Source organism: Manacus candei, unplaced genomic scaffold, assembly GCF_025592945.1.
Source record: "Manacus candei isolate 608988 ecotype Guabito, Panama unplaced genomic scaffold, ASM2559294v1 h1tg000050l, whole genome shotgun sequence".
In the NCBI taxonomy this organism is placed as follows: Eukaryota; Metazoa; Chordata; class Aves; order Passeriformes; family Pipridae; genus Manacus; species Manacus candei.
Genome location: NW_026138098.1, coordinates 14,369,836 through 14,394,678, shown reverse-complemented (window position 1 = coordinate 14,394,678; position 24,843 = coordinate 14,369,836). Strand labels below are relative to the sequence as shown.

At 42.0% G+C, this 24,843-nt stretch overlaps 1 protein-coding gene across 1 annotated transcript; it reads left to right on the top strand.

The window, feature by feature from the left end:
- Positions 1 to 645: 645 nt before the first annotated feature.
- On the top strand, positions 646 to 23,482 carry OGA (O-GlcNAcase). The gene is made up of 16 exons (XM_051799956.1): positions 646 to 1,207; positions 4,848 to 4,899; positions 5,222 to 5,319; positions 6,519 to 6,649; positions 7,329 to 7,500; positions 8,481 to 8,579; positions 8,723 to 9,007; positions 9,563 to 9,721; positions 10,981 to 11,591; positions 11,982 to 12,156; positions 15,673 to 15,758; positions 16,627 to 16,731; positions 18,329 to 18,414; positions 19,339 to 19,531; positions 20,287 to 20,446; positions 21,200 to 23,482. The coding sequence occupies exons 1-16, from the start codon at positions 1,021 to 1,023 to the stop codon at positions 21,334 to 21,336; spliced, it is 2,736 nt and encodes a 911-aa protein (XP_051655916.1). The 5' UTR covers positions 646 to 1,020; the 3' UTR covers positions 21,337 to 23,482.
- The last annotated feature ends 1,361 nt before the right edge of the window (positions 23,483 to 24,843 follow it).

The window sequence follows — 24,843 nt, the reverse complement described above, 5'->3', positions numbered from 1 at the left end:
AAGGATGACCTCGCTGGCCTCTCTCCACAGCCACATGGGAGGTCATCTACTCAGCCCTGGGGTCTCTGACTCGTGCTCCCAATGCAGCTGGAAGTTCTCTCAGGAGAAATGCCATCTGACGTTAGACCCTTCCTCTGATTTACTGAGATCCACCTCAGCTTTGTATCCCATCTTTCAGCATTCTCGTAAGCCTCTTCCAGGCACGGAAACACCTCCGACCGTAACATCGGCCGTGCTGTGGGAGGAGGGAAGAGCGGCCGCAGGGGCTCTCCCCTCGGCAGCAGCTCAGTCTCCCATCCGCGCCACAGCCCCGGCGGATCCTGCTTAGCTTGCGGGGCACCGCCGCAAGTAGGTCACGTCTCACGGGAACCCGCGCACCCTTTGGCCCTGCGCACGCGCAGACCCGCCCGCGCGCCGACAGGCGCATGCGCAAAACCGAAGTAAACACTCCACTCCCCATCCTCCCTCCCCCACTCAGCGCCGCTTCCCTACACAAACCGCAATGCGCATGCGCGCCATCCTCGCCACCACCTCCCTCTTCGTCCCCGCGGCCCCTCGCGCGTGCGCTGCGGGCGCGCGCGGCCTCTCCGCGCAGGCGCCCTTGGGCCTCCGCGGCCTCGCCCCTCCCGCCGCCGGCCCCGCCGAGCACGCGCGGTGCGCGCCCTCCCGCGCCTGCGCAGAGTACGTGCGACGCCCGCCCCGTTCCCTGAGGAGCCTCCTGCGCTCCAGCCTGTTGTTCCCGCTCCGCCGTCGCCGTCCCGGCCGCCCGCGCCCTTTCCTTCCCTTCCCGCCGAGCCGGGTGCTCCCCTGGGCCCTCGCGGCGACCCCTCGGAGCGCGGCGGCTGCGGGCGAAGCGGCGCGGACCGGTTGGGGCCGGTTCCCCGCGCAGGCGCAGCGCCCCGTAAACAGGAAGCGGCGGCCCCGGAGCGGCGCAGACAAAGGGGCTGCGGAGCGGTACGGACGGGACCCGGTCGGCTCGGCCCGGCCCGGCGAGCGGCGGCGCTGGCGGCGGGCGGCAGGATGGTGCAGAAGGAGGGGCAGGCGGCGCTGGAGGAGCCGCAGGGCAGCCCCAACCCGGCCGGGGTGCCCGGCGCCTCCTTAGAGCCGCCGGGCGCCGCCGCGGGGCCCGTCCCGGGGGGCGAGGAAACCGACACCGAGACGGAGACAGCGCTGGGCTCCCGCCGCTTCCTCTGTGGCGTCGTGGAAGGTGGGAGCTCTGGGAGGGGGTGTCCCCTGGGGCACGGGGGCTGTGGGAGGACGGGGGGGGGAGGATTCGGTATCCGCGGGAGACCGGGGATGGGCTAGTCCCAGCTGGCGCTGCCGTCCCCGTCTCCTCCCCCGCCCGGAGGAGCCCGCTCGGCGGGGAGGTGCCGCGCCGTTCTTGGCCGGGACTCCGCCAGAGCGGGGAGGAGCCGCAGCTCCCGGGCGGGGCTTCTGCCCCCGGGACTTGGACTGGAGCGGGGAGCGCCCTTCGACGGCAGCTATGCGGCGGGGCGAGCGCAGGCCCGGCTCCCAAGCGCGCCCATGATTCCTCAGAGAGGCTGAGGCAGTGCTGTGTCTCGCCTGCTGGTACGTGAGTAAAGGAGGTAGGATCGAGAGAGAGAGAGCAGAGCTACCGCGCGATTATCCCGGCTGTACGTGCTTTTTCTGCGCGCCAGAAGCTCAGATTCAGTTTCCTGAGCAGGGAATATGTGATTCCACATGCATGTGCTCTGTAATTAATATTAAATGGCCCTTGTTCTCCAAAGTGTTCTAGCTTATCATTTTAATTCGGCTGTGGGACAGTCCTCTGTCTTTTGACATAGTTGGCATCATTGAAAGGTTTAAATTGTTGCTGAAGCTGCAGAATAAAGTGACTTTTTTTGCATTTCTCACTAGTGACAGAATTTGTCTGCATTTCTGGCAGGTCGGTTAAGGTAGGTGGTTGAAAGCCAGCAAGAAACATGGTTTATTCCCAGCATAATAGTTGGTTTGAAATCGTTCTGATTCCTGTGATCTGTTGCTATTTTTGTACCTATAATGACTTTCCAGTAGAAGAACAAAGTGATTAACAGATGAAATGGAGAGGGAAACGGGCAGTTTATCAAACTCGGTATCTGCATTGTTTTACAGAATGTCTTTTGTTTATATCTTAAAAAGAAAAGACTGTTTGGCTTTGCAAATGTCTCTGTGTGAGGTGCATTAGGCCCAGTTAAGTCTTTATTTTTTAGTATCTACTAGGGCTTAGATACAGTCAGCATGGAGAAAGATCTCTCTACTTTGCTAATAGCTTAAAATTCTGTGAAGATAGAGGCTAAATTGAAAGCTTTGGAGACATACCAGTGAAGAGAAACACAGGTTGTAACAGCATGTTTTCTCATATTCCTGCCGATACATGTGGACCATGGATCACCTGTTCATCCAGGTTTATATTGGAACTACTGAGTATACTGTAATCGTTTTTCTGGTGGTGCTAGTTACGTTGTTGGTCACCTCTGCATATATTTTGTTGCAGGTGTTCTTGAGCTTACTATGCATAAAACAAAGCAAGAAAATGGCCTCTGCCCAATGAAGCCATCAAACAGTGGTTAGGAGTTACCAGTCTAACGATAATAAGTGTACAGGAAAAAAAGGCATAGGGGAGTGTTTAGAAAAAAAAGACAGGCAAACAAAAAACCACCACCGACAGAAAAACAAACCTGTGGTGAATGAGGTTAATGGCAGTGAGTGAAAACATCTGTCTTGTTAGTGACTCAGGGAATTATAAGGTTAAGAGTAAAACAGCAATTAACTTCAGAAGTATAGGTAAATACTTAAAACATAGGGCAGTGGTTAACACAGGCTAGAGGGATGGTGAGATTAAAGCAGTGAGGTGGAGAATTTGGATCTTTTGTAGAAAAGGCAGAGGAGAATTGGCCAAATACTGGTTGTACACTGTGAGAATGTGAAGAGTTTATGACAGATATCAAATTCACTGTTTTGCAGAGTAATAAGATCTAAGATTACTGAGTGCAAAGCTTTCATGCTCTGCCTCTAGGATGTCCTGGCTTTTAGTGATGGAGAATGTGGTAACTGGGACGAGGTATTTGGCATGATCTGTTGACTTTGTATCAACCTGACACACAGTCCTGATGGAGTAATACAAAACCAGGTCGATTTTCTGTTGGACAGAAAGATCCAAGAGTCATCACCAGCTGGTGACAGTAGTAACCTAAGAAATGTGGAGACAGATGGAAAAGTATCACTTCAGGTTAGCCTGTTCTCTTCAGCCTTATTTAATTAGTTTTTGTTAGCTGAATTTCCTTTTGTTATAGTAGGCTCTGCTCTGCTTCAGGCTTGTGGGTCTGAAAGAGAAGTATATGTAAAGTGAAACTGTTCTGAATGAGTTATGAGACGTAGGTGGTATTCATTGGGTCCCACATGTTTTTGTTCCTTTTGTGGGTTCTTGAGCTTCTTCAGGGCAGCATCAGTCAAAATGAGTAAGCTGTGGTGAGAATGAGAAATTCATTCTGGGTTAAATAAACCTGGAGGTTTTCAGGCCTCACAACCACTCTCTTGTTGTTGCCCTGTTTAACTCCTCTGTTTGCCACTGGGCAGTTGTGAGGAGCAGTAGTTGCTCAGCTTTGCCACGTTGTGGTGCCAGGCAGTCTGAGATTGCTCTTTGACAGACTAATTCTTAAACTTGAGCCTGCTTTAAGCTGCTTAAAAGAGCATTGCACACTTAACATGTAATTGAGATACCTGTTAATATGTAGAAAATGCTTCGGTTGCATCAGTTTGGAGTTTTGAAAGGTGATAGGAGTGTGGTTTTGGCCTCAGTGAGACCAAATATTTACAGATTTAGAGCATTGAGTAGCTCTGGAAATGAAGATACTGTCTGCCTTTTGAACTGGTGTTCTGTGGGAACTTGTGAGCTTTGTGTATTAGGATCATCATTCACCATGGAGTGGCCGTGCTGTTTGAAAATAAGAGCTTATTAAATTTCATGTTATTTTAGTCTCTGGTCTTTGCAAGGGCTGCCAAGCTGAAGCTTTGTTTTCAAGTGCCCACTTGTGGTTGAACTGTTTGCACATGGGTCTAAGTGAATTGGCTTAAGAGTGCATTGAGGGTGCTTTTTTAATTGTTTCTAGAATGGGAGGATTAGATTTAAAACCAGAAGCAATTACAATTTCTATGGAATTCCAAGACTTTCAGTACAATCTGTTCTAAAATCACTTGTGTAGAGGCTTTTATATATGATTATTCACAGACATAGTATTAGCTTGTAAAATGTGGGAACTTTAAAGTAAGATACCAACTTGCAAGTTAATTTTGACAAGGAGCCTATAAACTGAATAAAAGGAATGAAATCCTAAGCATTTTGTTGAGTCACTTGCACATATTTTTTTTTTTAATTACGCAGCATCTCCCCCACTATGTGTTTATATACTCTGTGTATATAAATTCTAATCTGTGCCACCAGTTAAGCATTTTCGAGGTACTAAACATTTTCAGATGTCTTCAGTATTCACCTTACAATTAAATCTATTTTGTAGGTGTCTGGAGTGATAGTTTTATTAGGTTATGACTGTTCGGTCTGCTGCTATAATAATGCTGACTTGACTTGTCAAGGGCATATGCTCAGGAACACAGGTTGTATTCTGAAAACTAATTGCTTCAGTGGCCAAAACTATGAGACCTTAGATCATAAGAAATGAAACAAGTTATAATTGCATTTTAAATTTAGATCAGTTGAGGTTATTGCACTTCCCTAATGCAAACTAATTTTTTTTCCTTTCTGCTTTGGGAAGCTTTTTGATGAATGTAGCAGAAGAGTTTCATGAAGCAGGCATAATCTAACTGGATAATTTTAATCTTGTTTCCCATAGGATTTTATGGAAGACCTTGGGTGATGGAGCAGAGGAAAGAACTTTTTAGAAGGCAAGTCATGCTTCCCCTTACTGCAGCACATTCCATCGCAATGAAATCATAATCTTCCACTTAAGCCTGGAAAGAATTATTGTTCTAACCTAGAGAAACTTTTTGCCTAATATCTATATTCTTAGGGACTCATATTCACCTTTTTATCTTGCATGGACTGAATTTGTCCACTATAATTTGTGCTTAAAGTTATTGTGACTTAACAGTATAACGCAATGTTCAGTGAAGAAAAAAATTAGATCAAGTAAAAGAATAAGATGAAGTGAAACTTAGAATTCCTGAATTTGTAGGCTATTTGAAGGCTTTTTTCCTATGTTTGTAGACTTCAGAAGTGGGGACTGAATACGTACCTGTATGCTCCAAAGGATGACTACAAGCACAGGATGTTTTGGCGAGAAATGTACTCTGTGGAGGAAGCAGGTAATTGCCTTTATTTCTCCTCTGTGTTTTCTATAAAGAGACTTTAGAATTAATTGGTTATTGCTATGTATACTTATGTATGTATAATCACAGTAGCCATTCCCAAAAGTGACTGGAGACCTCTTTCTTAATAGTCTGCAGGTGTATTTTTTGCGGCTTTGGAACAAGCATGGATTTACTTTTAACTATAACTGCAGATGATGTCTGAAATTGCTTTAAGGCTTTGTCTTACAAGATTTACTTTTTTTTTCAAGGGAAATTATTCCTCTGGCTCTTGAACATCTGCACCATATTTGAAGTAGAAATTTATTTGCTTCAGAAAAGAGAAAAAAATTGAGCAAATAGCATGTCCCTTTATGTCATTCATTAAGCCCTTGTCTCAATGAAGAAAGTACCTATTAGAAAAACAACTCTTGACTAGTTAGTTAGAACATAAGACCTGTTCATGCTGATGTGAGACTTTTTATCCACCTCTGGCATTTTTGGGATCTTTGGTGTTTTATTAGACTGGGGGATTGTAGTTTTCCTTGGGTGGGGGGAAAAATTATACTCTTGAAATTAAATAATCCTTCTTGGAGACCACTTTGAATCAGTGCAGAAATATAATCTAAAGGTTACTGCAAGGTAATTGCCAATAGCAGCAAAGATTGTTAAATATTCTAAAAATAATTCTTATTATTCATTGTATGGAAGATGAAATTTCAAGTTTGCTTCTTAAAGCAACTACTTGTGCACAGTGGTGTTAAAACCCATGTTTTCCATGTGCCCTAAGTTTCAGTGATATGAGTGGTACATGAACCTCTGTCACACAGGGTGATACTTCTGCACTGAATTGTCTGTTAGTATGTGTGGGCAAAGTGAGTAATAATTCTAGAACTGTTGGTGTGCATACTGTGGAAACAGACTATATCTGTATTTGTCTCACGGTACTGAGATAAAGAGAATTTTAAAAATATTTATAAAACTTAAACATGGAAAATAAGAATACAAGGACAGTTGTTGCATTCCTTTCGGCATAATTTCTGAGAACTCTTGCAAATAATTTGGTGCTCCTTGCTGTGTTAATTTCAAGAAATTCCAGCAGTTTTTTAAAAATTCTGATAGAAGAGGCTTCTGAACTTCGTAATTTACTTAAAATGATGCCCAAGAATTTTTTTTAATTGTTGAGTCCCTCTACAATATTTCAATTTGATTTCCAGAGCAGCTAATGACTCTGATATCAGCTGCACGAGAACACGAAATAGAGTTCATCTATGCAATTTCACCTGGACTTGACATCACTTTCTCCAATCCTAAAGAGGTATCCACATTGAAACGTAAGCTGGACCAGGTGAGTGTGACACAAACAGCACAGTTGCAGCACTGCTTGGTTTGGAGACTCCAATACCTTGCTTACTCTTACAGCTTTTCAGCACGTTCTTGAACCTTTTCAGCACTAGTGTTGCTTTTGGTGCCTCTGAACAATTCTGATGGGTGTGTTTGGGTTGCATTGCAGAAGTGGCCAGCGATCACCTAGGCTTTTAAAAAAGTCTCATCTTGTATGGGATTCTGAAGGCTATTTTTGTCTTCAGAGTATTCTGGAATCTTGAAGCCAGGATGCACTGCTAAAGCAAGAACTCTTGCCTGCAACAAACGCCTTTGCAGGCAGACCTGACATGCACATCTTCTTTGTTCTCTTAATTGACTCCTCTCCTTTGTCCAAGAGCTATTACAGAATTAGCTTTTTTCCCAGCTGTCTGTTCTGCGAGATCAGCTTTGGGTTGTTAAAACTGGAACAGATTGCAGGTCTTTAGAGGTCTAATCTTTGAGAGAAGCAGAGCTATGGGCCAGAGATAGGCATTCATTGTGAATAGAAACCAAAGTCTGTCTTGCCTCCTCTACCTTCTCTTCTCCATTCCTATGGCTTTCCCTTTAAGATTAAGATTAGATTTAAAAATTTTAGTTTGATTTAAAAAGAAAATGAAAATAATTTAACAAATTAAACCTTTTGCTCTTGTCTCTTGTATTAGGTTTCCCAGTTTGGCTGCAGATCTTTTGCACTGCTGTTTGATGACATCGATCATAACATGTGTGCAGCAGACAAAGAAGTTTTCAGTTCTTTTGCTCATGCTCAAGTCTCGATCACAAATGAAATTTATCAATATCTAGGAGAACCAGACACATTCCTTTTCTGTCCTACAGGTAAAATGAGAGGAATCATTTGGTTCGGCCTCAGTCTTATTGGTTGGAAAGCTGGTTTAGCATTTAATAACTGCCTTAAGGAGTATTTTGGGGTTGATTGAAGAAATTGACTTATAAAGAAAGGTTCAGTTATTCAAATATATGCAAAGTTTTTGCCAAATCTACACAGCTATGAAAGGCTTAATGCCAAGCAAAGAAGGCAGCTTGATAGAATGGTTAAGGGAAGTTTTTTGGGTTTTTTTTATTTAAACCAAAATCTTTTTGCCTCTTGAATTGGCTGGCTGTTAGTTTCTTAGAATTTTCTTCAAGTAGAGGTACAGTCTGTGCTCACTGCTGTCACTGGTTCCTATTTTTACTAAGATTACCCACTTCAGTAGTCACTGACTTGTTTATTTATTAAAAAATAAGATGATTTGCACTTGGGTCCAGTCATCGCTTTTTGAATTGCAAACTTCCTCTAATACCTTTGAGGTACTGGGGAGAAAATTACTATGTTCAGAAGTGTGGATGGTTGCAAGGAAGATTCAATTCAGTAGCAATGTTGTTATTGTTAATTAGTTTATCCCCTTACACTGTAGTAGTTTGGTCCTGTTGCAGACCTTCAGTTTAACTTTAAAGAGACGTGTGTTCCAGTGTTAATATTTTTAGATATTTGCATTTCATAATCAGTCTCGGGGTTTTCCAGTTCTCTTGCATATTGTCTGCTGTAACCTGGCCTTCTGTTTATGGACTTTATTAGTTTTTTCCTAATTTTGACATTTGAGCAATTTTAAATAAATTCTCTACCTTTTTTTTCTGGTCTTTATGTGAAGTATCATTCATAATGTCCTTTTTATTTATACTTTAGACTTTTGGACCTTACCTGATTAATTTTATGGATGTTTCTCATTGCTTCCCTCAGTGTGTTTGTGGGACAGTTGGGTATGTTGTCACACATGTGCATCCTTCTAACAACAGTGACATTCTCTTTTCCTGTGCAGAGTACTGTGGAACTTTCTGTTATCCAAATGTTGCCCAATCACCGTATTTACGGACTGTAGGAGAAAAGCTGCTCCCTGGCATCGAGGTGTTATGGACAGGTAAAAAGTTTGGTGGCTTGTTTCTTTTAATTCACTGTTAAAAATTTTCTCATAAGTATTTAATAAAATAAACTTTCCTGCTACTTGGGGGTTGAATCTTCGAGTAGATGCAAAGCCCGCTGATTATCCTGTTTCCCTCTTAGGTCCAAAAGTTGTATCCAAAGACATTCCAGTAGAGTCCATAGAAGAAGTTTCTAAGATCATCAGGAGAGCACCAGTTATCTGGGATAACATTCATGCTAATGATTATGATCAAAAGAGGCTTTTTCTTGGGCCTTACAAGGGTCGGTCAACTGAGCTCATCCCTCGACTAAAGGGAGTTCTGACCAATCCAAACTGTGAATTTGAAGCCAATTATGTTGCCATTCACACACTTGCAACCTGGTACAAGTCTAACATGAATGGAGTGAGAAAAGATGTGGTGATGAGTAAGTATGCATAAATGTTTGCTGGATCTGTGCTTAACCATATGAATCATACTGGCTTTTGGTGTTTTTAATGATTCTACCCTTTCTTCACCAACTTTTTCTTCTTATGATCACCTAACCTTTTCTATCCCATAAGTAAATGTCAGTTGCCTGAAAGGTAATGAGCATTGAGCTTGCTTTTTGACTTCCTGGCACATATCTGTAGCACATATTATCAGAGAATTTCTTAGCCTTGAGAGGTATGTATGGTTGTATAATTAACACTCTCAGCAAGGAGTTTTAATGCCCAAATTTGACGTGTGTCCATGGATATGATGTCATTGGAATAGAAGCAGTTCAGATCAAAAGAAACCTTGAATGCCAGAGTGTCTGGTTTCTGCACACTGTTTCTGTGTCAACGTTGACGTCACCATAATTTTCCATTTTGGCTAATGCTTTGTGCTTCTTTGTGAAGAAGGCCTGTCAGAGTTATTGAATGCCTTGTCTAACACAACTTTTTTATTTTTATTATTTTAAATTAAACTTGCATGATAACTTTTTAAAATTTGTCTCTAGCTGATACTGAAGACAGTACCGTTTCAATCCAGATTAAGTTGGAAAACGAGGGGAGTGATGAAGATATTGAAACGGATGTTCTGTACAGCCCACAAATGGCCCTGAAATTGGCCTTAACAGAATGGTTGCAGGAATTTGGGGTACCTCAGCAATACAGCAGTGAGTATGATTTGGTATCATTCTGGGGTCGATAAAAAAATGGGGTTAGATGTTCAGTACTTGCATTTAAATTAAAAATATTTTATAGATCCAGGCAATTCCCATACTTTTCAGCTGGAAATATTTTCTACCTCAGTAATTGGGAAAACCTTAATAAAGAAGTAAGAATGCTTGATGTTCAGTGCCTGTAGCGCTCTGAGTGATCAACAGAAGCAACCTTGATGCATGATCCCTTGGCATTTCTGATGAAAGACAGGAAAGAGTCTGGATCTTGCTAGTCCTGCTTGTTACTACACTTCCATGGAATCTGAGAGAATAGGAAGTACAGTGGTTTTTTTGGAGTTGGTGTTAAATTATTATCAACACTAGTTCTGGTCCTGAAGAGTTCATGTTTTTCCAGTTGTTTTAAGATAGTTCTATTTTTCTGCGTTTCTGTCTACAGAAACCGGCTGGGTTCCTTCCAGCATTGTACACCTTTCTTGTAGCAATGGGAACTTGGGACCTGAGGTAAAATCTGTTTTTCTCAAATGTGGGTTTCAACTGGTCAGAGTGGAATGGAAGAGCCTGTCTCCCAGCTCTGCCCTAGGGCATTTATCCTTTTCAACTGCTGTAGAGTTTTGTGTCTTTCTGAAACTCAGTTGCAGCAGAAACATTGGCTGAGGAATAGTAATTAAGATATCATCTTCCTCCATTTTCACAGAACAGTTTAAGTTGGAAGGGACCTCTTGAAATCTAATCTTGAGATATATCTTGAGTCTAACAACCTTGCTCAAGCAGGGTGAGTTAGAACAGGTTGTTCAAGACTGTGTCCAGTCAGGTTTTGAATTCAGTTTTCCCTACGTTAAAAACATTTTTAAAACATTTAAACATAGTCCTTTTATTTTGAAGTGTTCTTTATATCCAAAGGCAACTTTAACAAGTCAGTTGATGCAGAGGGAAAAGTACTGACTTTAAGAGCTTTTTATTCTGGTGGCATAGTCAGAAATGCTGCTGGTAGTGCATAAATAAAATATTAATTAATTTTCCTAACTTCCCCCCCATCCTATCTTTGCTTACCAGTTACGTGCAAGGGAAACTTGCAAAAACCAAAACTAGTAGTTAGAATTACAGTGACAGAAGTGAACAGGCAAAATACCAACAGGAAGCTGCGCTGATTGGATGCTGCAGTAATAAAATCACCTGTGGTTTGTAGAAGTTGCCGATTTGAATGTTAGTTGACAGATATTGAGAACTCTAAACTTATTTCTTCTTATTCTCAGGTAGGCAAGTGGCCCACAGTGGTGCTAAAACCTCTGTAGGGGATGTAGGGCCACTGGTGGCACCGTCCTCTTTAAATGCAGCAACGGTGGTTACCACGGTGTACCAAGAACCCATCATGAGTCAGGGCGCAGCGCTGAGCAGCGAGTCACCGGCCTTGGTCAAGGAGGAGGAGAAGAAGCAATCTGATGAGGAACCAATGGACATGGTGGTGGAAAAACAAGATGACTCAGACAAGAATGCTAACCAGATACTGACAGATATTGCCGAAGCCAAGATGGCAGAGGAGCTGAAGCCAATGGATACGGATAAGGAGAGTATAGTTGAGTCAAAGTCTCCAGAGATGTCTATGCAGGAAGACTCTGGTAGTGACATTGCACCTATGCAGACTGATGAGCAAATTAACAAAGAACACTTTGTGCCTGGGCCGAATGAAAAGCCTCTTTACACAGTAGAACCAGTGACTTTAGAGGACTTGCAGCTTCTTGCTGACTTGTTTTACCTTCCTTATGAACATGGGCCCAAAGGTGCACAGATGCTGAGGGAATTCCAGTGGCTCAGAGCAAATAGCAGTGTTGTCAGTGTTAATTGCAAAGGAAAGGATGCTGAAAAAGTAAGTGTGAATCCTGTTTCTGTCCTTCTAAATGAAAATCTTGAGCAATTTTATTTGTTGTCTGTAATAGAGACCGATGTTCTAATTCCTAGGACCTGAAGGGTAGTGTATAACTAACCACAGGTCACAGTAGTTTTCATTCCTCCAGTGGAATCTACTGTTTTAAACCTGTAGTGCCATGTTGCTGTGAAGGCAGTCTGGTGTCTGCATTTGGCCAATGTTCCCTGTACTGGTCTCATTTTAACAGCCATAGGGGATATCTGTGAGTCACGTGTGGTGTGGTAGTCAACACTAGTAAAATGAAGTAATGAATTACATAGTCTTCCTCCATATTTAGAGTACCACTCCTCCCTAGAAGCCTGTGTTTGATCCTGTGGATCTTTTTCATAGATAGAAGAATGGCGTAACCGAGCAGCCAAGTTTGAAGAGATGTGCAGCTTGGTGATGGGGATGTTCACTCGCCTCTCCAATTGTGCCAACAGGACAATCCTTTATGACATGTACTCCTACGTCTGGGATATCAAGAGTATTATGTCAATGGTGAAATCTTTTGTGCAGTGGTTAGGTAGGTGCATTGGGAGCCATTATAATCCCAGACAGCATATTTTTTATGTGTGTTTTTAATTAGCCCACGGGGAAAACTGAAGTATTAGGCAAATGTGCTTTCTTGGATGGGGGTCTGGTTTGACCCTGTTTTAAAGGTTTTCCTGTCTTGCTATTTGAAGCAATACTTGCAGTGAGTTTACTTTGCTATTATAAGTGAAGTCTGTCTGCTGGATGGTTAAGATTGGAGACCTTGATTTTCTTCTTGGGCTAATGAAACTTGAATCTCATCTGACACGTAAGTGTTGACTTTAACTTACTCTTGACTGAATGCACACTGGACTATGTCATTAACTCCTTGGATACCCCACTGTATGATTGGAAATGACACTACGAAATGTGACCACATCAGCCATCTGCTGTTTGCTCTGTCTTGATAACATTATTGCTGTCTTCAACAGACCTTTGTGGGCTTGGCCATGAGGAAGCTGATCCTCCCAGCCCTGTGCGCATGCGAGCTTTAGCATAAGGCTATTCTGGTGCAAAATAAGTTCTTTTAAACACTTTCCAAATTACTGATTTTTTTTTTTTAAATTTTTTTTTTTTAGTAGTGGGTGGAAATTGTGGAGCTCTCTAGACAGATTTAGTCTGAGACTTAAAATTATCTTGAAACAGGTTTTCCTTTTCTTTTTTCTTTTTTTTTTTATGTGTGGCTCTTTCTTGTTTGTTTTGTTTTTTTTCTGAAAGATTTTTGGGGGATCCTAAGTTGGCAGATAGCACCAGCATGGCCTGGGTAATTCTAGTGACCTCATTTCACTTTCAGGTTTCAGTACAACTGTAAGGAATATGCTGTGGAGTTTCTTGACATACACAGCAGACAGCAAAGCTGATGGTCTTAAGTCACACTTTCTGTAACTGTCACAAACCTCACAGTGGTTGACCATTACACAACCTTGGTCTAGTCCTAGTGTTTGGATTGTCTTTAAATTATATTCTTAAACACTGGCAGGTGTAAGCAGGGACAGAGAAGACCTGTTAAATCATCAAGTCAGTCCACGCCCAACAACTTACTGTGTTTTGTGCTTATTAAATATCTGATCCCAATATGTATAGTTGAAAAAGAAGTTAAGAAGAGAGCTTTTAAGACTACCTTCTGCAAAGTACAGAGAAGAAGACTAGTGTGGGTGGAGAACTCAGCAGCATTGTAGTATGTTAACATTTCTCTAACAACCTCATGCTGTTTAAAAACTTTAGTTTGTGAATTTTAAGTGTGACACAACTCCCCCAACTTTACTATTCTTGCTGTATGTTGACCTTTAGCTAGACAGAATGCTCTCTTCTTGATAGCTTAATCAGCTTAAAACTCCAGGCCAAAGCTCTATAAAGAGAACAGTGATTCTTGCAATCTCTGAATGTTTAGGACCCAAGTTAAGATTGCATTTCAGAAGTATCAGACTACCTACTGATTTCATCTGAAGTTGTCTTCAGTTTTCAATGTCCATGTAAAGTTGGGTTCAAGTCTCTAAATGGATCAAATATTTGGAATAGTTCGCAGTAGAAACCAACTCTTAATACAAACTCTGTTAACTTTGGCACTGTTCTGTTCCAGTACTCACACTATTATTAGATAGTTGAAAAATTCAGTATTTTTCACATGTACAGATTAATACTCTTATGCTAGCAGTGCTTCTGTGAGAGAGGCCATTTTTGTCTTCAGCTTATGTTTTTATCACTAATGTAAATACATACAGAGCAAAGGTCTGTGATAAAATAGGTCATTATATAAAGTCAAGTACACTACAAATAGAAACAAGTTAGTTTTCACAACGGTGTGCTCAATGGTCCACTGGATGTTCACTTTCTTCACCACTCCTCTCAAGTCCAGCTAGCATTCAGTCCCTTAAATTAGTGTGGCTGTACAGTACTATGGATTACTAATGACTTCTATTGTCTTCTTCCCCATTGTGTACAGATGGGAGAATCCTCAGCACAAGTTTCTACTGCTATTGGATGGACAGCGCCAGATGTTCACAGCGCGTCGTCATTAATTAATTAAAATGGAAAGGTTTTGTCTGTGAGGCAGCTCAGATAGATTAGATGTGCAACAGGCATGAACTGAAGTCACATTTGCGCAGCGACTAAGGCATTAACTATGTTTTTCATTTATACAGCTCTTCATTCACGCAGCTCTTTACTGTAATAATTGGAAGTGCTAGTTAAGTTGTAGTCTCAAAGGAGAGACAAATACTGTCTTCCAAGTTATTGACTAAATCTCCTTGTGAAGGATATTTTCTTATGTGAGAATTCTAAAATGTGGGAGTAAACCAAATTTGAATTCTGGTGCTTAGATTGTTTCTGAAATTTACCGTACTTAAGGTAGTTTTTATTTAACCTATTTTCCTAAACTCTCATAAATGTCAAACTTGGCACACTTTGGGACTCTCTGACTAGCACAACATACTTGTGTGTACTGATCTGAGACTGTTACTTGAACAGGAGGTAGATTGCTGTCCACAAAAGGAAAAGAGTGTTTGCGCTGCTCATCTTGTCAGAAAACTAGGCGGGTAATTGAGATCTCCAGATACCACTTGCTTTTCTTCTGTCTCCAGAGTTGTCATTTGTGTTAGCTGGTGAGGGCTGCAGTGCTGTGCTGGTGGAACAATGTTAAAATTCAAACAGCCAATGGAAAATCCTTTTCTAAAGCAAGTGCAAACTAAAGCTGAGCACTGCAGTGGGCCTCCTGTGGCTGGTTGAGCAGCAAGGTCCCTGGTGCGTCCGATACGCTTGTGGAGGTAAAAAATCAAGATACTAACAAGCAAAGCTAGTAGTGGCCAACAGAGTGTGCTAGTTAAATTGTGAGTTTATTCCAGTTAACACTACTTAGCTTTTTAACATGCCAGCAGCCCTGTGACAATACGGCCTGGATTATATAAATATGCATAGTCTCTTGCAAGAGTGCAGTTTTGTACAACTGTCCTGGCTGCCTGAACTGTTCCAGACTGTTTGCATATATTGCCAGTCCTAGTTTTCTGACAAGATTAGAAACAATAAGTACTAAAATGTGACTTCAGAAAGATCCGTTTTTTTTTTTCAAGGGGCTGTGATAATGGCATTTGTTTGATCTAAAATTTATGGTAGTAGCTATTGAGCCACATAGCTTCCAAGATGTCATCTTTTCATAGATTAAATAAATGCACAATCATGCAAAAAAAAATGGTACAAAACGTCTGGGAAGTTTACACAGTTGTGCATGGCACCATTCTTGTGCCTCCTGGTCTAGAATGAAGTGTATAACTGAATCGCCTCACCTCTTCTTAGAGCTGGCTGTTATAGGTAACCAAAAATTTGAAATACTGCAGCCAGCGTGCAAGCACAAAATCTTTGTAAGTCGTACATTATTACAGCCCTCCCCCAAGCCCCGGTTTCTAGCTCAGTTAGAGAGCTTTTTTCACAAGTGTATGTTAGCTTTTTGGACATGTAAGACACCCAGGAAATCCCCCTTCTCGTAACATTCTCCGCTTGGATCTGATCTCAACAGGGTGTCGTAGTCAATCTTCAGCACAGTTCTTAAGTGGAGACCAAGAACCCTGGGCCTTTAGAGGTGGTCTAGCAGGAGAGTTCCAGGTATCAATATGACTTCACAACTGAATGACATTTTCTTTGTTTTATGAGAAACCTTTTGTTGCACATCAGAGGTCTGGAAGGATTGGTCTGCCGAAGGCTTTCTGGTCCAAAGCCCATTAGCCTTACAGCTTGGTTTAAAATAATTTTCCTCCCCTTTCTACAGTAATTTCTCAAGGAGATGCTGCCTGTCCCACGCGCATGCGAAGCGCAGCGGCTTTAGTTGTACATTTCACATTGTTTCTTTGCAGGTCGCACAGCATTTTTATCTGCGCCCGCAATTGCACAATGCGCGCATGCTTGTCTGCCGATGGGAATTCCATGAGCAAAAAGGGATAGTCATCCAAATTTTGGTTCCTCTGTAAATAATGCCGTAACGCGCTCTGTTGCGAGGAATTCAATTGGCAAATGTTCTTGAATCGCTGTTTATACCATGTTCAGATTTGTTCATGGATTTTTCTGGCGCTGTACTTTTCCCCCCTCACAGGTGCTCTGCGCGCAGCAAATTGAATCAGCGCATTGCTTTTGGGATAAAGCGTCTCCTCTGGCCAGTTAACCCTCTTCAGACCAAACCTTTCCTCCTGACATTCTATGTTCTTATACAGAGACAGTGTAGATATGATTGGTAAAAAGTATTTTAAAGCAGTTAAGATTAACAGACTCTTAATGTGCTGTTTCAATTGCATATTTTAGAACACCAATTGGATATTTTCTATTCAAATAAGGTCTTTGCATTTGTAAAGCATACCAACCCCACCTTCTTCTGGGGTGCCTGCAAGTAGCAATTGTTAATTTGGGAGTCTGCAGTGCACACCCAAGAGTGATGGGTTTTGTTGTTCATACAATCATATTAAGTATTTTGTTTTCACAGCGCTTGCTGCCTATTGATGGAGCAAATGACCTCTTTTTTCAACCACCTCCATTAACACCCACTTCCAAAGTGTACACCATACGACCCTACTTTCCTAAAGATGAGGTAACTGCTTTTGATGCTTGTCATTGCTGTTGGTAGTGATGCACTTCCTTTTGTGGCAACAGAGGTTACTGCTGAGTCCCTTCTTCCCCTAATGAAGCAGATGTCCTGATATCTTGCCTGAGGCACAAATGCAAGCTCGCAGGAAAACTAAGTGACTTGCCTGTGGTTCAGCAACATGCTGTGCAACAGTCAGTGTACACCCACATCCTGACTCCCAGCCTCTCACCTCCCCACCTTTTTAAATCTGTGAGTGCCTTCCCTACTTATGAGGGGCAAGTGAAATTTTTTCACGGCTTGTAGAGGAATTCTTGCAGCAGGGAGACATGCAGTGGATTAAACTTAGAGGATGGGTATGTATACCTGTTCACTCAGTAATTATTGTGGCACTTGCTGGTACTCACAGAGCTGTATAGGCAGAATGTTGATACTGTTAACTCAAAATTGAGTTGCAAAATGTGATCATGGTTCAGCTGTTCTTACAATTTTAAGTACAGTTGTAAACTTTTTGATCTGATTTTGAAAGAATTGTCAAATCTTCTTTGGAGTGTTTGATACTTTAAAATCAGGAATTTTTTTATTACTCATTATTGATTAGCGCTTTTTTCCTTTTCTTGTTCTTTTTTTTTCTGAACAAATCTGTAGTGTAGTTTCATTTCCATTGGCTCAACAAAGAGAATACTTGAAACTGATGTATCAACCAATAGTTAGCTAACACTCTTTATGGATGCAATTCATACAATGTCAGGATTAATGCAGCTTGAACTCTTGCATTTGTAGGTACACTGAGATGAAACATGAGTACTTAGGTTATTTGCAGTAGTTCAAATGAGTCCTGACTTTGAAGCCAGTCAGGCAGGGCTGGCACATGAAGACTCTTTTACCTACCACTTTTAGGGTAGCTCTGTCCTGTGCTGTTCTCAGGAGCAGTGAAGCAGCCTTTTCCATACCTTAGTGCAGGACTGTACCTAAACTGATTTGTTCCTTTGTAGACAATGGAATTGATATTTCTAAGCCACCTTAGCAATTGGAGATGCAGCTAAGCATGCAGTCATAAACAATATTTCTTCTGAGGAGTTACTTTTTAATGAAAGGGCATAGAAGTGTCAAATGAAAAGCCTTTTTGTTAAAAAAAAAAAAGGAGGATGTGTAAAGTTTCTTATTTAAAGTGTGACTGATACAAGTTTACTCTGAGATTCTGCTGAAAGTGTTTTAACATGCAGGGTGTGTCTGTCCTTCCCGGGGTTATATTGCTGTGCTGGGACATTGGAGGTTTTGTAAAGGGACTCTGTATCAAGGGTGTTGATCTTTACCCTCTGGATTAATCTTGTGCTGTTACAACTGCAGGAGGTTGACCTCCAGCCTTTCCTTCCCAGCCATTCAACTTAACCACAATGTTTTGAAGGCAACTTCTGAGTTATTTTCGGGGAGGAGGTGGGGGGGAAGATAGATCCTTTCTCATAGATGGATACTTTTGATCCGTGTTGACTTAAAGGTCTCTCAGTACTAGGTTACAGTGTGGCTGTTAATGACAAAGCTCTGAAACGGAGTTGTTAGCTTTTGAATGTGATTGATGAGTTGAAATCTTCTCTCCTCTTAGGCGTCTGTATATAAGATCTGCAGAGAAATGTATGCTGATGGAGCTGATCAACCCTTCCATAGTTTACCAGATTTAATTGGAGACAAGTACGTATTAGGAACAAATGACCTACAGAGGTGATTCTGAAGGATAAAGTTCTGACACTGTATTTAATTTGAATTTTTAAAAGTGTGAGTGGGAAGAATGCAAAGAACATTTGATATATATAAAACAAATAAAATTTACCCTCAGGACATTGAGGTTTGGGTTTCTTAAAGGTACCATTGACAGTTACGTCTCAGTTCATGCACTAGTCACCTGTTGTGAGGTGCTAGAAAATAGACTTAGCTGAAGCCTCTGTATTATGAAACCTGTGCATCATAGTACCTTATTTCAGATATTGTGAAAGTATATCATGGGAATGTCCATAGTCTGTAGTTACCCTCTGGTATTTTTTCCAATCTTTTGTAGTTCTGAAGATAATTGAGGGGTTTTTGATGACCAGTCTCCCAGCCGAGTACCTCCAGTTTTTCTGAAGTACATGTACAATCTGTTAAAAAGGATAGGCAGTGACAGATGAATTTAAAAAAAAAAAAAAGGCATTAAATCTGAGCTGTAAAATGAGCTACTTTGAGGATTTTTTTTTTTGTCTTAAGTGTTTAATTTAGACAGAATTTTATAGAGAGTCTGCTCTGAGTGACAGGAGGGCAGTTAAGAAAGGATGTGTAACTGGTATCAAAAAATACTCAAAGGAGAATGTGGAAGAACAAGGAAGTAATGGCAGCAGAGCAACTGAGGACAAAAGGATAAGAGCAGTGTATATGAAATTAAATTGTGGGATCCTGAGGTGCAGATGTTGCTTGTAGCTGAGTTTTGACAGTCAATTAATGCTTTGTAGGAAGTAATTCCATGAGTAGAGGACTCTGTCACTTCTTTGGTTGACCCTAGAGTCTTCTCCAGCGTACCTGAAGGGCATACTTTATCAAAGTGACCTTCTTTTGACTGAATTTGGACACTTTTTTTTCCTGCAGGTTAGTAGGAGGTCTGCTCACCCTCAGCCTGGATTACTGCTTCGTCTTAGAAGATGAGGATGGCATATGTGGCTATGCTTTGGGGACAGTTGACGTGACTCCCTTCATTAAAAAATGTAAAATGTCTTGGATCCCTTTCATGCAAGAAAAATATACGAAACCAAATAGTGACAAGGAGCTGTCTGAGGCAGAGGTTGGTATAACCCATGAGATCAGAACTGTTTGCTGAAGTCTTTCCTTTCTAAAGTGGGTCTCTTTGTCTTGCGTTTTGAGCTCACAATGAAGTTCAGTTTTTGTACCTTTCTGAAGACTTTGACCATGGTATCTGATGTATTAGAAGATAACAGTAAAATTGTTCATTGCCAGTCAGATACAGCTGTGTTTTCTAATACACCCATGAGGTGTACTTCAGTAGTAATCAATGCAGTAAATATAAGGCAGCTTAATCTAGAGAAAATTACATTTTGAAAATAAAGGATTGCTTCTGATCTGTTCCACTACTAAATGCAGTATTAGTTTCTCCATGCTACAGGTAGGGCACTGGTAGTCACATCAGTTTAAGTTTGGAAAACAAATTCAAGAGCGCTTGCTTTTGGTGTGAAAATCTGTGACTGCCTGTGGAAAAATAAAAGAAACAAAAAGGAATGTCTGTGCACAAACTGTTGATTATGGGTTGGCTGGTACTTTTTTCACTTGAAGTGTGGGTCACTGAGAAGGAGCTTTGCATGCCTCCTTTGACACTTTGAGAAGCTTTTCTAACCTGACTTTTTATCTGGAGTACAGACAGCAGTTGAGCAGGTAAAGAATTAAGTGGCCATCAGAGGTGTAGGCAGGAAAGCCTGCTGGTTTGGAGGTATGCTCCATGAGCAAAGCAGTCTCCTTGATAAAGATGAATGAAAATTAAAAGCTGAATAATGAGTAAATACCTGTTTTCCATACTCCTTTCAGAAAATAATGCTGAGCTTCCATGAAGAACAAGAGGTATTGCCAGAATCGTTCCTTGCCAACTTCCCATCATTGATAAAGATTGATATCCACAAAAAAGTGACCGATCCAAGTGTGGCCAAAAGTATGATGGCCTGCCTACTCTCTTCTCTAAAGGCTAATGGTAAGTTTCTTGCACTCACAATTCCTTGTTTCCTAACTACATGTCAGTTCTAGGATGCAAGGCAAACTTGGGAGGGTTATGTGAACATACTGTATTTGCATGTCAGCCTGAGATGTTTGAATCCTGCCGTAGCTGACACTGGATTTGGGTAAATAATTACAAAAGCATTCAGATAGCTGACTTTTGCTGCTGTCTTGGTAAAAGGTAGCTTTTCACTTCAGTCATTACCCTGCAAATTAGAAGATAGGCAGAACTGAGGGAGCAATTTGGCGATGAGAGCATGCATTTTTACATCTTGAACAGGGCACAAACGTTTATATTTTCCCTGCTGGCATTGGTAATGATGCTTTTTTTCACACGCAGCAGTGTGCACTGGTGGGTAATTACCAAACCCTTCAGTGTGGGAAGTGCTTGGCTGCCTGCCTTACTGCACACCCGGCATTCACAGTTCCTTTGCGCCGCTTGGTGCCCTCTTGTAGTGCTGTATTTTGGAGCCAGTGTTGGCGTTTCAGGGTGTTTGTATGTGCAATGGAAGGTGTGCAGAGGGTTTGTTCAGACTGATGTCTGCAGTGCACAGTCCCTTTAGGGGATCTGTGTTGCCATAGATCTGGACTCTTAGCCACTATGCTCCATGTGGAGTTGGATCACTCATTTAAATGTTAAAACAGATGGGAACTCTAGTAATATTTGATGTCTGTGCTTTTTACAACAACTCTTCTCCTACAGCGTTTTGTTTCTTTCTTCCTTCTTCAGGCTCCCGTGGGGCTTTTTGTGAAGTGAGACCAGATGATAAAAGAATCCTGGAATTTTACAGCAAGCTGGGTTGTTTTGAAATTGCTAAAATGGAAGGATTTCCAAAGGATGTTGTTATCCTTGGAAGAAGCCTGTGACGTGCTTGACAGCGAACTGTTCCAGTACTGTAGACCCATAACAGCTGGGCAGGTAGTGGTGGGGATCTTCATATGGTCTAGCTGCACAAAGCCAGCAATAAGCCAGCTTGGTAGAAAGGGCTGTGCGAAAATCACCCATCACACATTCAGACTGTAATTTGTTGGAAGGGGATAATGCTGCTGAAAACACTGTTTTAACAAAGAGAAACCTTGTCCTCTCCTGGTCCTGTGTGAAGTGCCAAGGAATCTTGCATGGGCTATAGCTCCTTGGAGGAATCCCTCTCAGTCGGTGCTGTGGTTGACTACAGTTCTCTGCATTCATGTGTCAACAGAAAAGTGGTCTCTGGCAGAAGTACCTATAAAGATGTGGGTTTTTTTCTCTGTCATAGAGCAGGATGTGCAACTGGAAGTTGCAGAAATGAGAGGGATTGCTTGTGTCAATCAGCAATTTTAAAGATAAGTAGTTACAGTTCTATTTTTTACTACCTTTGCGCTTGTTGATAAAGCAATGACCCGTTGTCACTTCTAATGACCATTGGTTCAAGCTTTGTGTTTTGTTAGGGACAAATGTGCAGTGGTCTGTGGCAGAAGTCACTTAATGACAAACTTGTAAATTTCAGTGTATATAAACTTAGCTGTATGCTGACTAACTTTTTGTTTACCAGTTTTTGTAACTTTTTCTTTTGAAAAGTGAAATGGTATAGGTCCAAGATGGCACTTTTGAATAACCTGAAACCACAATCGAGAACAAGTCTGTCCTCAGCACTGACCTTTCTTATTGTGCCTCATATCCAGGGCTAGGAACTGACCATCTTGGGAAAGGGGAGCAGATCCCAACCAACCCTTCCTTCAGATAGCAGTTTGTCGCTACTTGAGTGTATCATTCTCCTGGGACTGAAACAGCAATTCACAGGGTGCTCTGCTGAACCTGTTAATTTTGGTAATGTTCACAAGGGATTGTGGATGAAAGATGGTGAGAGGGAGAGAGCTGGCCCACAACTGGGATTTGTCCTTGAAACACTCACCATGTTTCAAAGCCTGTTCATACTAGTTTGATTAAATCAGGGTCTTCAAGTCCTGCACATTTGTATCAAATAACTTTTCTACAAGAAATGCCACAATAAGCACATTTTTACACATTATTTAAATGGTTACCTACTTTTAAATGTTCCAGAAGTTTAATGTTTTTACCCAGGGTGGACATACTTGGTTATGGGATGGAACTCGTGTAGTATGGGACCCGGTAGTCAGGTAGTTGCATCATTTATGAAAATGGTATTTCACAGAAGTCCCAGTGTCCCTGACAGGTGATTGGCCAGTGGTATGCACCTTGCAGTACCTTGCTTTCACCTGCTGCCATCAGCCGTCTATATCTTCTGTTAAAATTTTCCTGGGTTTTTTTCAGTGGTGCACAAAGGAAATTCAGTTCCTCTTAAAAGCCTCCAGCTGCATAGAAGTTGTTATGCAACCTGTAATGAATGGCATTAAGACTGCAGTGATGCTGTCTGTGACCTGTAGGGAGATGCTGCATTTGGCCTTCTGGTGCAGTCACGTGCAGGATGTCTCTTTTTTTTTTCTTTTTTTTTTCCTTTGCAGAATGTGAATGATTTTTAATGCGGTAGTGAAGTATTTAAGTTGAAACAAGGTCATTTCATTTTTAGAGAGAGGTACGGGGTTGTGCTGTGGGATTTCATGTAAGTCAGAGCTGAATGCCACTAGTTTTTATACAGCTTTGAGTGCATGTTGAGTAGCTGATACCTTGATTTACCAGATGGGAGAATTTTGTTTCTTCATGGATACCAGAGTCAACTTATTTTATCTGGATGCATAACATTACAGTATAGGATGCTTGTGGCCTTATTTCTTGGCTTTTAAGGAGTTGCCACATTTTCTCTTCCTATGAATTTGTTATTATTATAGAAGTTAATTGTCTAAGCCTATGGAATGTCAGGCCAATACCATCATTCTAGAATTGTAAAGTGATATGTTGACATATCTTTCATGGTTATGAATTTTCATTAAGGTTGGAATGCCACTTTCATTAATCTGTTTTAGATCAACAGTATCTGTAGCAGAAGACCTGTAAAACTGTATTTGAAGACCATGCGAGAAATAGAATAAAAATTGAGAAGTGAATGTAAATAAATGTGTGGGGTTTGTGTGAGGTTCCAGAACCAGAAGTGGTTCAGCAACATATGTTACATGATGCCGTAAGTGTTGGATGCCGGTGGAATCAGATGTCAGTCTTGTCTCTGGTTTTGGTGGCAGCAGTGTGTTGCCTGCTAGACACTTACTGTGTTGATGCCTGTCAGAAGCAGGTATTCTGTGACCCTTTGGGGTCTCACCCTGAAGAGTTTTGGAGTGGCAGTGCCTTTCTTGTTGGCCTGTCTGTGAGTTATGCCTGTTGAACTTTACCTGTTGTGTAAAAAAACCCCAGTTCTTTCACAGGTGGTCACCAGTGCCTGGCAAAGCCAAGATGAGCTGTGTTGCAGGAGGATTCCTTCACCCTCTCAGACACTGTTTTTTTCCTTGCTGGCTCCTAAGTATAGAGGTTGCTGAAACCCCAGTGAGCTGCCAGCACAGACAAGGTGTGAGATGAAGTAACTTGGGTGTTACACTGTGTGCAGTGGGCAAACATCATAGTTCCACAGTCTGGCCAGAGCTGTACATCCGCAAAGTTTAACTTGGGAAGCTAAACACTGAGGTAGCTAAAGCAAGTCACTTCCTGCTTAGAATGGCAGTGAAGCAAAGGGATGGGCCACAGGTATGAAAAGCAGGTTTTTCCTAAAGTCACTTAGCAAGAGTTCATCCACCTGCTGTACAAGTGCACTGATGGTGCAGTTCAGAAGCTTTTTAGTGTGGAGAACAGGATAACACACAAACTATGCAAGGAAGTTAGTTTTCTCCTGGCCCAGTAAATGTTCCACGTAAAAATGATAGTTTTTCTTCACCAAATTGTAAAGTGTTACATATAGGCAACTTTGTTTTCTTGAAGCCTGTTTCGTGAAGTTAGGACAGAGTTGCCTCTCTACAGTACATCTTGGCATGGGAGACAAGTTTGGGCTCCGATGTTGCACCAGGGAGCATAACGCACAAATGGATGCTCCTGCCTCCCATTGCTCCAGGGTGGTGGCTGCAGACGGGTCATGTAGGGTCAGGTGGCTGTGGAGAGCAGCTGCTGAGAAGCACATGGGTGTGCTTGTGTAACCATTACTAAGCGAGTGCTTGCCTCTTTCTGGGACCAGGTTCCACTTTTCAAACCTCTTCAGTCATGTTTTTCTTGAACCCAGTCCAGCTGGAGCAGAGCAAGTGGTGGGCTGGCAGAGGTCTCTGCGGTGGGAGCAGAGCCAGGTTCTGTCCCAGAACGCTGTGTGAGCTCATCATTAGCGAAGTTTGTTTCAATTTAGCTGCTCCCCTCCACCCCTGCAGCACCAACCAGGCTACTTCCCTTTCTGGTTTGAAAGGCCGGTCCGGCCCTCTGCTCCCTGCCACAGCTTTTGAAATAGG

What these genes read in the sequence shown, in the direction of transcription:
- OGA (XM_051799956.1), top strand. Translation starts at nt 1,021, where the DNA reads ATGGTGCAGAAGGAGGGGCAGGCGGCGCTGGAGGAGCCGCAGGGCAGC. An exon ending in TGAAACGTAAGCTGGACCAG is followed by an intron (nt 6,650 to 7,328) that starts GTGAGTGTGACA and finishes CTCTTGTATTAG; the next exon opens with GTTTCCCAGTTTGGCTGCAG. An exon ending in AGGAGCTGTCTGAGGCAGAG is followed by an intron (nt 19,532 to 20,286) that starts GTTGGTATAACC and finishes TACTCCTTTCAG; the next exon opens with AAAATAATGCTGAGCTTCCA.